Raw genomic sequence first — 14011 nt, 5'->3', positions numbered from 1 at the left:
AAAAATGCTACAAGAACATATTAAAAACACCAAAAACAGGATTTGCATTGGAGTGGGTCTTTAAAAGGATCTTTGATTTTTAACAAATCTTTTCACTTCATGTAAAAAAAATTAAGGTCATCTTGCAAACAGACGTGTTTGCTGTTGTTTTTTCAGATAAAATGTAATAAGAGAAACATCAAGTGGATTCAATACTGGTACTTTTAGATGAAAGAGTTTTCAAACATGACTTTATGAATTTTTTTCTGCATATTTATATAAGTATGTTTTGTAACTTAAAACACAGTTATTCGTGCTGCCCATTGACTGTAGAAGCAAACTGGACTGAGTGACCCCTCTCCCGTCATGTTCCAAACAGGAAGTACTCGCTGGCTCCAAGAAGCCAAATTCCTCAGAGCTCAATTGACTTGGTCATCATAATTTGTCAGAATAACCATTCCTGCTATGATACCTTTTTTTTAACATGTTCTTGCTCATCTTTCATTGTTGGAAGTTATTCAAGTTATAAACTGGCCAATGAGATGCCTCGATAAAAGTAGGTGGTGGCCGCTGTCCCACGCCAAACCTTTAATTGGTGAGAGTGGTTGCCATAGAAATGTTGACTCAGACCAGCTTGGACCAATCGCTGCTTACCGATTAGGGCTGCACGATATGAAGAAAACTCGCGATATGCAATATTGGTGATTAATATTGCGATAACGATATAATTCGCGGTATATAAACAAACAGCAAAACAACCAAAAACATCATTTCCATTTCACTGCAACAGTTTGAAAATGATACTCCAAATGACCCTCGTCGACATAGGAGGCAAACATCAAACATAAAAGGGCTCATCTGATTGATCAACAACGTAAACGGGTCCTCTGATTGGTTAAATGCATAAAGGGATTTATTTCATTTGTTTAATATTTCAAGCTGCCATGAGATTGTTTTAGCACATTTAAGGTAACCATTTATTGCGATTTTCGCCGTCTTTTGCGGTATGCATATTGAACAGCTTAATGTCGCGATAACGATAAATTTGCGGTATATTGTGCAGGCCTATTACCGATCCCATCTAGCTCCAACATATGCAAAAATATGAACTGACTTTGTTTTGTTGGAGCCAGACGATGTGACACTCGCTCAGTCCAGTTCTCCTATGCAGTCAATGACACTGTTTATCTTTTTCAACCATACAATTATAATTATTTTAAAGAGAAACTCCCTTCTCTGACGTAATATTGTATGAAAGCTACACTACAAAGGAGTTCAATAATTCCCTCTACCCTAACCCTAATAGGATGTTTTCCTTGGTCAATTTTTTGCAGCTTCATTTTTATTTCCAGTTCTAAAAGCTACTGTGACGATACTTAGAGCACAATCAGTCCCAGAAAAGAATCCAGGCTTTGGCTGGTCCTAATACCGCTATTGCTAAAGCAGAAAGACAACTTAACATTTCAAAAAGGATTGTACTCCCTGTGAGTTACCAGCTTTTCCAAATGATTGTCCTTCACTGCAGGACTTGTAATTATTAAAAGTGAGGTGTAATCCAAAGTTTTTCTCTTTTCCAGGCATGAGCGGTTTGACAAACGCCTGTTTGTGTGATGAAGCGCACTGCGCCGGGAGCTCCTGCTTTGGCCAGCTGTGTTTCGCGTCGCTGTCACTTTTGAGCGGGAAGCCGGTCTTCCAGAAGGGATGCATTGTTTCTAAAGAAGAGGAGGTTCTGCGCTGCAGAAAGTCTCCTGCTCCTGAGCTGGTGGTGGAGTGCTGCTTTGGACATTTGTGCAATATGAACATCTCCCTGGTGCCTCCTGTGAAAGGTGACATTTTTGCAAACGGGCACCTCAGAAACACACTCAAAATTATTGACCCTTTCTTGTTCAGTTTTTATACAAGACGTGCTCATCTTATTCAAACTAGGTGCAACTTTTGTTTGCTTTCAAAATAAAAGCCTGATTCTTGGCAGATTTTCAAAACAACTCAAACATTGGATCTGAAATTTGAATTTTTTTAAGGGATTGAAAACGTTTTCTATGGCTATCTTTGACATAGTTTCAAGAGAAAACATGTAAACAAGTGGAATTTTTTTTGCTCTTCAAGCAATCAAAACAAACAAATTAAATAGAATATTTGTTATAAGGTCAACACTGGTTGCTTGAAAGTTGACTAAGCAGCTTTTAAGCAACCGGTGTTATAAATATTCACCACAGCTAAGGCAGTTTAAACCAGTGAATCTGTTTCAGTGTATTAAGTTAAAATGTAAACCATTCATGTGGATTTTCAATACACTGAAGTATTGTTCATATTTGTGAGCTGCTCATTTTCATTTCAGTATTTGTGGCCTGAGAAACAGGAACATAACATTTCAGCTTGTATTCATTTTTGAATGAGTGATGGCTGTGTTGGCAGGAAATCCATTTGATTCCAGCAGGTGTTGGATTTCATGCTGCAAAATAAACTCATTTGTGCGGCTTTCGAGTGAAAGCTCAGCGTAGAGATGCTTCCACCTGCGTGCATGCTGCTCGCCAGCGAATGCCATGTAATTGAATGGGTTATCGATGGTATTGCTTTAATGGTTTTCTCCTATCTCTCCTTCCTCTTATCAGATGTTGAACCGTCTGCCGACAGACCAGTCCTCAGAGACCAGGAGTGTGTGTGTGAGGGCGGAGTGTGTGAGCAGGAACAGCGCTGCATTGGGCAGCATTGCTTCTCTTCTCTGAAGGTGATTGACGGGGCAGCCGGCCAACAGAAGGGCTGCCTGAGGGACGACGAGGAGGGCAGAGCCGTTTGTGCCACGCCGCCCTCGCCGCTATATGCCGTCAAGTGCTGCCAGGGCCACCTGTGTAACATGAACGTCACTGTGCACCCCCCTGGAAAAGGTAACTGTACACTTTTGCGTTGGCTGCCTTTAATCATTGGCCTTATGGCACTAGGGATTAGACAGAAATTCCACTTAGAGTTAAACTATTAAAAGCTTTCATTATGAAACGCTAATTTTAATTCATTTTTTCCCCCGTCACTCTTTTCCAGAGGAGGTTTTGAAGCCCGTCACTAAAGAGGAGCATGAGTGCGTGTGTGAGGGCAGCTCGTGTGTTACAGGGAATCGCTGCAGGGGCCACCAGTGTTTCTCTTCTCTAACGGACAGTGCTGGAACCACGGTGTACCAGAAAGGCTGCTTTAAGGTCTACGAGCAGAGCACACTAACCTGCAAGACCCCACCCTCCAGAGATCAGATTGTTGAGTGTTGCCAGGGACACCTGTGTAACATGAACATCACTGTTCAGCTGCCTCCCAAAGGTACAACACAGCACTACCCAGAATGCACTACAACCACAGAAACGAGTCACGACTGTAACTTTTTTATTAGAGATATCTTTATGGAACAGAACTGGTTAAACCTCTGAAGTTACCAAGACTTTAGAATTGAGAACAGAAAAAACAGTGAGGTTAGTGTTACAGTTTGTGGGGAAAAAACAAAAACCAATACGGTTAAAATATCACAGCTCATTTCTTTATTTATTTTTCATCAATCTCACTAAAAACAAGATCCTGCACTGTTCAACCAAACTACACTATGAAGCATCCTTAATATTTAAAATGAGGAGAGCTATTCCATCACATTTACTTTATTTTAATTTGAGAAATCTTACACCTATCATTTATCACCCATAAATATTTATATATAGAATAAATACACATTTCCTGAACTTGCCAAAAAACTATCTTCATTTTTAGGGTTTGGGATTTTCCTTTAGACTTTTTTTTTGTCATTTCCTCTTGGCAGAACTCAGAAGCCTTTAATGAGCCATTGTTTTTGCAGGTGGAGGCAATAAGGAAGGATAATTCCTCTGAGTCCAATTCACTGTTATTTATCATTGGTGATAAAAAAATATTTTGGATAGACTTGAAGTAAACATTTTTTGTAGAAGATTCAGTTTCGTAATTAAAAAAACACGCTCAAAACTATGCAGCACATTTTAATGGTATTAAATGCCTAGTTTCCTTTGATATTTTTTTCTTAGTTGAACAGTTTAAATGCTAAAACGTTTTATCCTGAAAGTTTTTTTTTTTTTTAATACAAACTCCAAAGCAGAAGTGGGCTGCAGGCAGAACTGAATAGTTTTTGCTGTAAGATGGTTCAGACACTGTGGATGGAGTCCGTTCATAGAACAAATCCACAGTGTGAGTGTGCTGAAGACTCAAAGCTCTTGTTTTTTTCACGCACACACCCACATCTGGTTTTAGCTTAAGCTCTCTGATATGGTTTTATCTCCACATCTGTGGACCATTCAGATGGAAGAAAACCATGGCAAAGAATTCCAGGCTCACGTCTCATGGCCTCGCTTATCTTTTCTAGATTGCAGACATGGAAAACTCACTATTTTTTGTTTAAATCCCTATAAATGAAGCCATAATTTCACCTGATACAAAACTGGGCCGATGATGTGCATGGAAGTGAAGTCGCTGCTTTCTCTTTCTTTGCAGATCATGTGCTTTCCGCCTACAGTGTGACCACCCTGGTTACTGTTATTGTGGCACCAATCATTGCCCTCATCTTTTTCTCTGCTTTGGCCGTCTTCGTGTTCAGACGCATCCATCGCAATCAAATGGAGAGACTGACGCCGCGAGACGCTGAATACGGCACCATCGATGGCCTCATTGCTTCTAACGTGGGGGAGAGCACGCTGGCGGTGAGTGCTGCAAGATCCAGGGGAAGATCGCTAAATTCTTTGTCCGTAAAAGGACTGAACTGTATATATTTTTATGTTTTGAAGAAAATGATGGGGAGGAAAAAAAAGATGTTTTGGAGTTTATCCCTATTCATTAGCTGCCCAGTTCTGGTCTTCATGAATCACTTGTTTAACAGTGACTGAGCAGAAATTGCTGAAAAAACAAGGACACTGGCAGGCAGCCTGAATCTGTCTGTTAAAGTGATCATAAATGACGGATTTGAAAAGACTTAAATCGAGAAAAACTACAAATTAAGCCCTCTATTTGTGAAACAAACATGAGCAGTCATAAGAAAGATGCGAATCCCTTCCATAATTGTGTATTTGAGGGGAACGTCTGCCCCGTTAAACACATTTAAATTAGGGCGCCAGCTCTGCACGTTCTTTGCACACGTGCTCGTTTTCTGAGACAATGGAGGCATGATGGCATTATAAAAGGCCTGATCAAGGAAGTATTCTGGTCACACTGTACTTATCAAGCCTTCTGAATAAAGTCCTCCCCAAAAGAAGTCTTCTCTGTGTTTATGGAGTTTTTGGAAAGGTCTCCATGTTTAGTTTAGCAGTCTGAGCTGATAATTGTGCAGGATTTTAAGCATCTTTACTGAACTTTGTTGACTTTTCCTTCTAAAACCTCAAGAGTTTTTTTTTCTTTTTTCCTAACTCAAATATGCAGAGATTTGTTCAGTCATTTTGCACTGCAGTCTGTGTGAGGAATGTCACTGATATTTGTTTTTCTCTGCACCCAGCCATGGAATATAGGTTGTCTGTAGTGGTTTGTGCTTTGAGGCCTGCTAAACCGATCCAGAACATGGGTGGGGCCCTGTGGTTAGCGTTTGGTCTGAAAGCAAAACCCTGCACACTCACTTAGCTTGCAATGTGTAGGAGCTGCAGTGGGATTCAGCTGAGCCCTTGAGAAAGTTGGAGGTTGTTTCCGTGCATTTGGTTATTCTTCTCACATTAAGCCTTTGATGGCATTTCTAAGTAAATCTAACCTCTTTAAGATCCAGTTCATGAATTGAATTTACAGCTTATTGAAATGCCCCCCCCCCCCCCCCCCACTCCCCCAGCTGCTAAAGCATGAGTATATGTGTGTTGCAGAAACACTCTGACTTTTCTAAAGTTCATCAGTAAACTTGGCAGCAAAGGTTCCAGATATTGAACCACTGTCTGTGTGCTTCAGCATAATAATAAAAAAAAAAAAGCGAGAGCTTGGCAGCATCGTGAGGTTATTAGGAGACCCGTCAGACTGAAACGGAGGCGACCTGTTCCACGAGCATCATATCTGATTATCCTGTTATTGCACACGATTGCATTCTGCTGCTTTATGGTCCAGTCAGAATATATATTCCCCTCACAAACAACAATCCTTTCAGCACGGAGAGGGATTCGAACCCTCCTTAGAGTAACCATCATTCATTTTATTGCCTCTTGTCTTTTGTTCTTATGTTGTAATTCCGAATTGTTTCCCTGGCAGCTCTTGCATTATGCATCTGTTTATCCCAAGCATAACTCGTCTGTTTTCAACCCCCCCCTTTCAGTCTTTTGCAAGGCAGCTGCCAACTCTGTAACTGCGCACTGCCCCCCTGTGTCGGCCTCAAGACGCTGCACGTCTTGCTGAGAGATAAAAATAAAAGGCTTTTGGAGTCTGGTCCTGGATTAGATCAAATCTCCAGCGCACACGCCAGTCGCTGGGGAGGAGGTGGCTCCACTGTTGTTTACTCAGCAGGGGGCATTCTGCACCTCCAGCACAGACACACAAACGCATTATCTTGGTACACGCACACACAGAAAACTTGCTCTCCTCGTCCCCCCGCGTGGGTGGCACATCAAAGACTGCTTGCTTGTAATAATCTCCATCTGAGTCCCAGATGCTCTGTTTTTCATCGTTTTCAGGCTTTAGCCACAACATTCTTCTGCCGTGGTTTTCATTCAGGCAGCTTTCTGGCAAAAGGATCCACAGATGTACACACAGATATGCAATCATTTACCTTGTTGTCACTTGCTCCCCCAGGATCTACTGGATCATTCATGCACTTCAGGAAGTGGCTCAGGACTCCCTTTCCTCGTTCAGAGAACCGTCGCTCGACAAATTACACTAAATGAGTGTGTGGGTAAGTGCTGATTTAGGGTCCTCTGATCACTCTGGTGCCGCCGCTGGGCGCTGGGCCGCCTTGCAGAGGTCTCTCACAGAACCAGCTCTGAACTCCAAACAGGATAGTGGTGCTAAAAAAGGGTTTACGAGTGAAACCAGCAATCGGACCGTGTAGCGCTCTCGCTATGGTGCGGCCTAATTGGTGGGCAATCAGTACATCCTTCAACTATTTCCTTGTTAAATGGAAACACCCCCCTTCAACACCAAATGCACGTCCACATACAAGCATCGGTGCCATTCAAATGAAGCAATTAAGACGTTTTTAAGTCCATCTATGGATCCTTTGCTCAATAACAGCCTCAGGAAAGCCTCTAAACATATCCGTGTTTAATTATTGCTATTGCACAATATGAAGAAAATTCGAACCCAATGTGTTGGCATAAACAACGGTTTTGTATTTTATATCTGATTTAGTTTTCTCTTGTTTGCAAAAAGTAAAAAAAGTAAAACTCAATAATTTCACTTGTACACATTTGGTACTCGGGAATAAAAAGCTGTCTAAGTAACTATTATGACTGGTGTTGAAAAGCAAGCTATGTTGAAATCTGTTTCTGTGGCCACTGGGGGGCAGCAAGAAGCATGAACATTTGCAGAAAGCATGCTTGGCAGGATTCTTTAAGCCACAGGCTTAAACTGTTTGCTTAGACTGTTGCCACTTTAATTGTGCTTTAAAATCAAATTTTACATTATTTCTCTTTATATTTCCACTTTTTTGACTGATGAATTTGCCCTATAAATACTGTGGCAGTAATTTCTTCTTTGCCCTTCGACTCCTTTGAGGGGTCGCCACAGCGAATCATCTGTCTCCATCTAATCATATCTAATCTAATCTAATCTGTTAACTCTTGCTGTAACTTGATGAGCTAAATGTTCCATACTTTAAAAACGGTATAGTAGAGATTCTCTTTTTTTTTTCTTCTAAATTAAGCAACAAAAGTGATTTAATAAGTTCACATGGTATCTAATCAGAATTGTTTACTACAAGTTGCATAAGAAATGTAAATGATATTATACCTTAAAAAGATTTTACCTATAATTTGGTGACTGTCATTTTATACATTTGAATTTGATTTGGATTTTTACTCATTTACTTTGACTTAGTTTAAGGATTCAGAGCCACAGACCAGACATGGGCTCATTTCATGTTAAACACTCCACGTTTTCCCTTTTTTATGGTCAGGGAAGGGTCGCTATGGTGAGGTGTGGAGGGGTCAGTGGCAAGGGGAGAGTGTCGCCGTCAAGATCTTCTCCTCCAGAGATGAGAAGTCTTGGTTCAGAGAGACGGAAATCTACAACACCGTCCTGCTGAGACACGAGAACATCCTTGGTATGTTTTTATATCTGAGTTCAATGACCCGCAAATGATTACTGTTGTTCAACAAAACAGAGACAGACTGCCTGTAATGATTTACAGAAAATGTAAACCAGCTAAGCCATGTATGTAATGTAAAGATGCTAAAGTACCTTTTTATTACTGTTTATTGCAGTGTAATGACTCATTAGTTACTTAAAAGTGGAAATATTTTGTTATTTGAACATGTTTCTCGATGCAGGCTTCATCGCCTCAGATATGACTTCAAGAAACTCCAGCACTCAGCTGTGGCTCATCACTCACTTCCATGAAATGGGTTCCCTGTACGATTACCTCCAGCTCAGCACCCTCGATGCCCCCGGATGCCTCCGTATGGCTCTTTCTATAGCTAGTGGCCTTGCTCATTTACACGTGGAGATTTTTGGCACACAGGGCAAGCCCGCGATCGCCCATCGGGACCTGAAGAGCAAAAACATTCTGGTGAAAAAGAATGGACAGTGCTGCATTGCTGACCTCGGTAAGAATACTGGCTGTGTAGGGTTGTATAAATATCATTCAAAATTGTTGCTGGGAACATTTCCAAGACGATTCAAAACACTGATATGTCAGATCACATTTGAGGTTCACAAAGTGCTGAGAAAGCTAATAAAACTATTGATTTGTCATTCATTGAAGTGTTTAAATAGTCAGTAAAAGCACTTAGAAACTTGTTCACCGAAGCTTTTGAACTATTGAGGTCAATAGCTGAATGTTATTGCGTATTAATTTGCAGTTTAGTTTCTCTGTTTCGCTCTGCCATGTTGTTAAATTACATGGAAAGAAAACAGCATAACCAAAAACTTATTTATGAGACCTTGCACCACTTTGTCCAAAGCACCAATGTTCCATTTGCAGAAACCTGAAAAATACCTAATTCAGTTAGAAGCCATAACCAGGTGACAGGCTTGACTGTGTTTGGGCTCAGGGTAATAAACTCTGCTCCAGCTGAGGCATTATGCTGTGCTGACAAACACAGCAGCACTTGTTTGTCTCTTTGGGGTGCTGTTATGTTGGAGTACATCCTGTGCGTTAGAACATGGCTGTTTGTTCTACAAGTAGTGTTTCTCCATTTAAGTCCTTAATGCATCTATTTAAGACAGGAAGACTGTCTGCTCAAATGCATGTCTGCTATATTGTTACCTTTTGAGATAAGATGTTCTCTGAGCAGAGTTTGACATCAAAAGAGGGAAGCAAATAAAAATGTGACCTCGCGCCCGTCTGCTTCTTTCTAAGCCGGCAGGTTTCCTTTTGACTTTCAGGAACGACATTTTCTCTGCTCATCATTTTCAGGACTTGCAGTCATGCATTTTCAAGACACCAATGAGTTAGACGTGGGCAATAACCCGAAGGTGGGCACAAAGCGGTACATGGCTCCTGAGGTGCTGGATGATTCAATCCAGATGGACAGCTTTGAGTCCTACAAGAGAGTGGACATCTGGGCGCTGGGCCTTGTGCTGTGGGAGATCGCCAGGAGGACGGTCAGCAACGGTCAGTCTGGGGTTTAAACACATCTCTTAGGCCATCTTCTGGCCCGGTAAGAGAAGAATGATGAACCCAAGAATCGGACATGCATATAGTCTTGACCGCGCTCACATATTTTCAGTAGTGGACCGCTGTGCACCAAGATAAGCTTCTGGGGTTTTTCTTGATTTTCCTTCAAACTATAACTGTACAGCCACTGTACAGGTGTAAACTCTCACAAACTACATTTATATTTGTTAGCACTCTTTGCACAATTTCAATGGGGAAAAAAAAGTTGTTTTTTTTAACTCTGCAACAATTTTTTCATAAACCCTATTGTCTATTCATAAAGTTTAAAAGCGTTACCAGTGGTCTTTGAACTATGATTATGCCATTTTGAGCCAAAATCAAGAAGATTTGTGCCATTTTCTAGGACATAGTTGCAATAGAAACTCACCTCTGAGTTGTGGGTGGGATGTTGGTGTGGAGCAACCCCCCCTTCCCCCTCACTGAGAGCTCAGGGCAGGGAGCTTGTGGCCCATCAAGCATTATTTTAAATTCTTTCGTCTTATGATTTTACTACAATTTTAATTAAGAAATACTCAGAAATGCAATTTTATTCTTATATTTCTTAATATATAGCCTTCATCATCAGTAAATTACTAAAAAAACCATTTAAAACCCCCCCCAAAAAAAAAAATCATCAGAAAGAGTCTTTAAGATGTCACTATAATCTGCTATAAGTCACTGCAACAAAACTCTCCTTGGTCTTTCTCCTCCGTATTTGAGCCGGCTTTTGCACTCTTCATCCCTCGTGAACTACACCCACGCTGCAAAACTGATTTTGTGAACAGTCCCTAAATCAAATCCTTCAATACGTTCTTCATCTTTTCAGTCTGGAGCACCCAGAGACTGGTATCATTTGTAAAAAAAACATCCTAGACTGGAGAGTTTTATTTCAAAAGGAATCTTAATGATCATCTTATAACAAAATGTAGTTTTATGATTCTAATTATCAAATGATTTAATGTAACTATTTTAATTATACAATGATTGTCTTGTGTTGTTGCTGTTTTATCCTGAATGTTTCTGTGTCTCCTGTTAGTCCTTTTATTTCTTTTTCCCCAAAAGGTTTTGCCTTTTGCCAGGCCACTGTTGTTTTTTATCTGTTTTGCATGGATAAATAAAGGTTAAATATAATAGTCACAAGTGAACTGAAGTATTTGAACTTTATTTTGTAGGGATTGTGGAAGACTACAAACCACCTTTTCATGATGTGGTTCCAAGTGACCCCAGCTTTGAGGATATGAAAAAGGTCGTGTGTGTGGATCAGCAGAGGCCCAACATCCCAAACAGATGGTTTTCAGACCTGGTAAGTCAGATAATGACGTTTTATCATATTCTGAACTAAATTGGGACTCATTCGTGTTTTTTTTTTTCCCCCCTTCGTGTTTTCCTTTCAGACTTTAACGTCTATGGCCAAACTGATGAAGGAGTGCTGGTACCAGAACCCATCAGCCAGACTTACAGCTCTTCGCATCAAAAAAACTCTCACAAAGATCGACAACTCTCTGGATAAGATCAAAACAGACATTTGAGCCGCGTTTAAGCGGAAGAGGCCTTTGAAGACTTCCAGAGTGTGGATCCCCGTAGAGACCTCTCACGAGACAAAAGGATTTACTGGGTTAAAACGCCCTTATAGTGGCACAAACCTGTATTTATTTCAGACACTTTGTGGGACAGTTTTTGGCATCCAAAGATGGTTTATTGGGCATTTGTGAAACTGCCCACTGATCTTGGAAATAAGAAAATAACTAACGAACTTAAAGCATTGGAGCTGGACTGTTGAGTCGGTTCTTCAAGGAAGAAGATGTTACCTGGGCATTTGAGTCGGGTTGTTTCTCTCACAAGTGCAGCTTTTGTTTGACACGTTATTTTTTTTGTTGGAAAGACGTGTGAACGACGAGTTTCAGTACGTTTTTAATTTGACTGACTTCATGTGCATCCTGGTGGATTCACCCGGTGAACAGGCCAACCTCCTAACTCATCTAGCCGGCTTCATTTCTGTTGCGGTGATGCACCACAGTTTACAACGTTGTCAGAACAAGGCTGTCGGGATATCATTAGTTCTGAAGGTTTACGCCAGTTGCAGTGTATTTTCTGATGCATCTTCCAGCTAAAAGTACTCCAACTTTTGTTATGTATCTCCTCTAATTTTATTTTATTTTGTTTTCTCAGCTTTACAGAGTCGAATGCTAAAAGATCAAATAAAATATCTGCTATACGATGCTGAACTTTATTCCTCCAGTGGCCTGTAAGAGCCTATATACTGTCTTAACGCGTGCAAATATGTCTTAATGCGTGCATTGTCAAGTAAGCGAAGTCAAACTTCAGCCTTTTCTATTTCTTTTAACATTTTATATCAATTAGAGAAATGTAATTAATAAATAGAAACAAAATAAAACTCTGCATCTGTCTCATTTGTCCTGAAGCCATGAGCAAAGCAGCTGTTGCTCTTGATTGACATCTTCTCTTACGACTTGCTTGGATATTTTTTTTTCCAAAACTCCCTTTATTAAAAGGAATTTCATCCGCTGTGGTTCTTCCGTTGACCGTCAGAAGCAGCTCTTTTATCCCTTGTGCTATCTTAGATGACCCCACCCTTACATTGACGTGTTCTCCCTACCATGATAAAGGTGGAAAGATTTCATGTAATCCATGGACACCAGTGAAGATCACAAATTCTTGAAGAATAAAGGTTCAGCGCACTGTCTAGTGGGTCTAGATGACCCAACTCCCAATGTTAAAGTGCCTAGGATAGCACAAGGGTTAAGATACATTTTATAAGAACATGAAGCTTCCTTTTTTGGACCAGTTTGGCAACATTTCTTTACAGCTTCAGCCTTAACTTTGCAGCCACTGGCATTGTTATTAAAACATAAAATAGATTTTTTAACATTACTCTTTTTTTTTTTTAATGGAATGTTTTCGTATTTGATTGTAATCCTTTTTTCACTTCTTTGCTATTTGAGTTCATGGTTCTTTGTTCAGAATCTTCTTCCACTGTTCCTTAGTGCAGCCTTTTGGAGTTCAAGGCTGCTCTAGCCTGCTGCATCTGAAATCCATTCCTGCTCTCCCGGCTGCTCCAACAACATCCTGCTCTCTGCTTCGGATTCAGCTGCATCTACTTTGAATATTTTCTTTTCTAATGTCGGTCCCGACACGGAGGTCAGGGTTTGTTTAGTCCATTATTACTGAGAAATTTCATTTTTTGTGACTCATTCGTGCCTCACAATACAGAAAAAAAGGATCCCCGAAAACAAATTCTTTGCATTTGTGATTCACTTTTGTATTTAACTTTTTTTTTTTTTAAATATGTGAGAAGATAGAATCGGGAGACTACTACATGATGATGAAGTTACACTTTTTTGGAGGTTTTGGTGCAGAAATGTACATAGTATAGACCTGTGGAGAGCAGTTTGTTATAGGAAACAAAACCTAATTAATGGAAAAAAAATCATCTGTTTTGTTTTCTAAATTCTGAACCCAAATTATTCAGGAGAATGTTTAATTTTTTTATTAACCTCTTACCCTTTGATTAACATGTTATAAAGTAATGAGCTAAATGATGGAAACACAAGCCAATGCATTTTTAATTTGGATGAGACACCCTGCTTGCTTTTGTCAGACCTATGTAGACGACCTTCACATTCATGGTCATTTGATCCATCCTAGGCCAGAGGTGTGCACTCCCTCCTGTTCCTATTAAATCCACAAGTACATCACGCGTTAAAAGTTCTTTTTTTATTTTGTTAATCTGAGCTCTTTTTCTCCATCAAAATAGATGCCATCTTTAGCTGTGTCTCCCGCTAGACTCATGCTGTGAAGACGAGAACAGCCAGAGACATGATAGTGTGTCAACCATTTTACACATCAGATATGTTCTTGTACAATGTTATCTGTCAGAGGGTTTGTTGAACATTTCCTTACATGTCTGCCTCCTCTCAGACTTTAATGTGGTGCACTGATAGCAGAGGTTGCATTAGTGCCGTCTGCTGAGCCCAATAAAACCAAAGGTCCTGGATAGAGTACATGAATGGCTGTCTGCCCCAAGCGCCACAAAGATGGTCCTTTTTCCCCCCCCTGCAAGTAACAAATAGAAAAACCTTTTTTATGCTTGTATTGTCTTGATGTGGTCCTTCGGAGGAGGCTTGGTGCACTCTTCGGTTTGCCACCTATTGTTGCCATGGAGCCTGGGCAGCAAAAGCACGACTGTGGTTATTTGTGACCGCTGTAAATAACTTTTTGCATGCAGCAGAGTGAGGCTCTGCA

General features: G+C 40.5%; 1 protein-coding gene across 1 annotated transcript in view; it reads left to right on the top strand.

Annotated features, from left to right (window-relative positions):
• Positions 1-12148, top strand: part of acvr1 (activin A receptor type 1) — a 28466-nt gene extending 16318 nt beyond the window's left edge. The window contains exons 3-12 of the mRNA XM_011489717.3: positions 1557-1805; positions 2592-2864; positions 3016-3282; positions 4471-4676; positions 6727-6826; positions 8048-8194; positions 8421-8696; positions 9509-9706; positions 10921-11051; positions 11143-12148. Of these exons, the coding sequence (XP_011488019.1) occupies positions 1557-1805; positions 2592-2864; positions 3016-3282; positions 4471-4676; positions 6727-6826; positions 8048-8194; positions 8421-8696; positions 9509-9706; positions 10921-11051; positions 11143-11277 (1982 nt within the window). The 3' untranslated portion in view covers positions 11278-12148. The remainder of the gene's footprint in view (positions 1-1556; positions 1806-2591; positions 2865-3015; positions 3283-4470; positions 4677-6726; positions 6827-8047; positions 8195-8420; positions 8697-9508; positions 9707-10920; positions 11052-11142) is intronic.
• Positions 12149-14011: the final 1863 nt, after the last annotated feature.

Source organism: Oryzias latipes, chromosome 21 (assembly GCF_002234675.1).
Source record: "Oryzias latipes chromosome 21, ASM223467v1".
NCBI classification, from domain to species: Eukaryota; Metazoa; Chordata; class Actinopteri; order Beloniformes; family Adrianichthyidae; genus Oryzias; species Oryzias latipes.
Note: the sequence above shows the minus strand (reverse complement) of the source record. Positions and strands in the feature narration are given on the sequence as shown.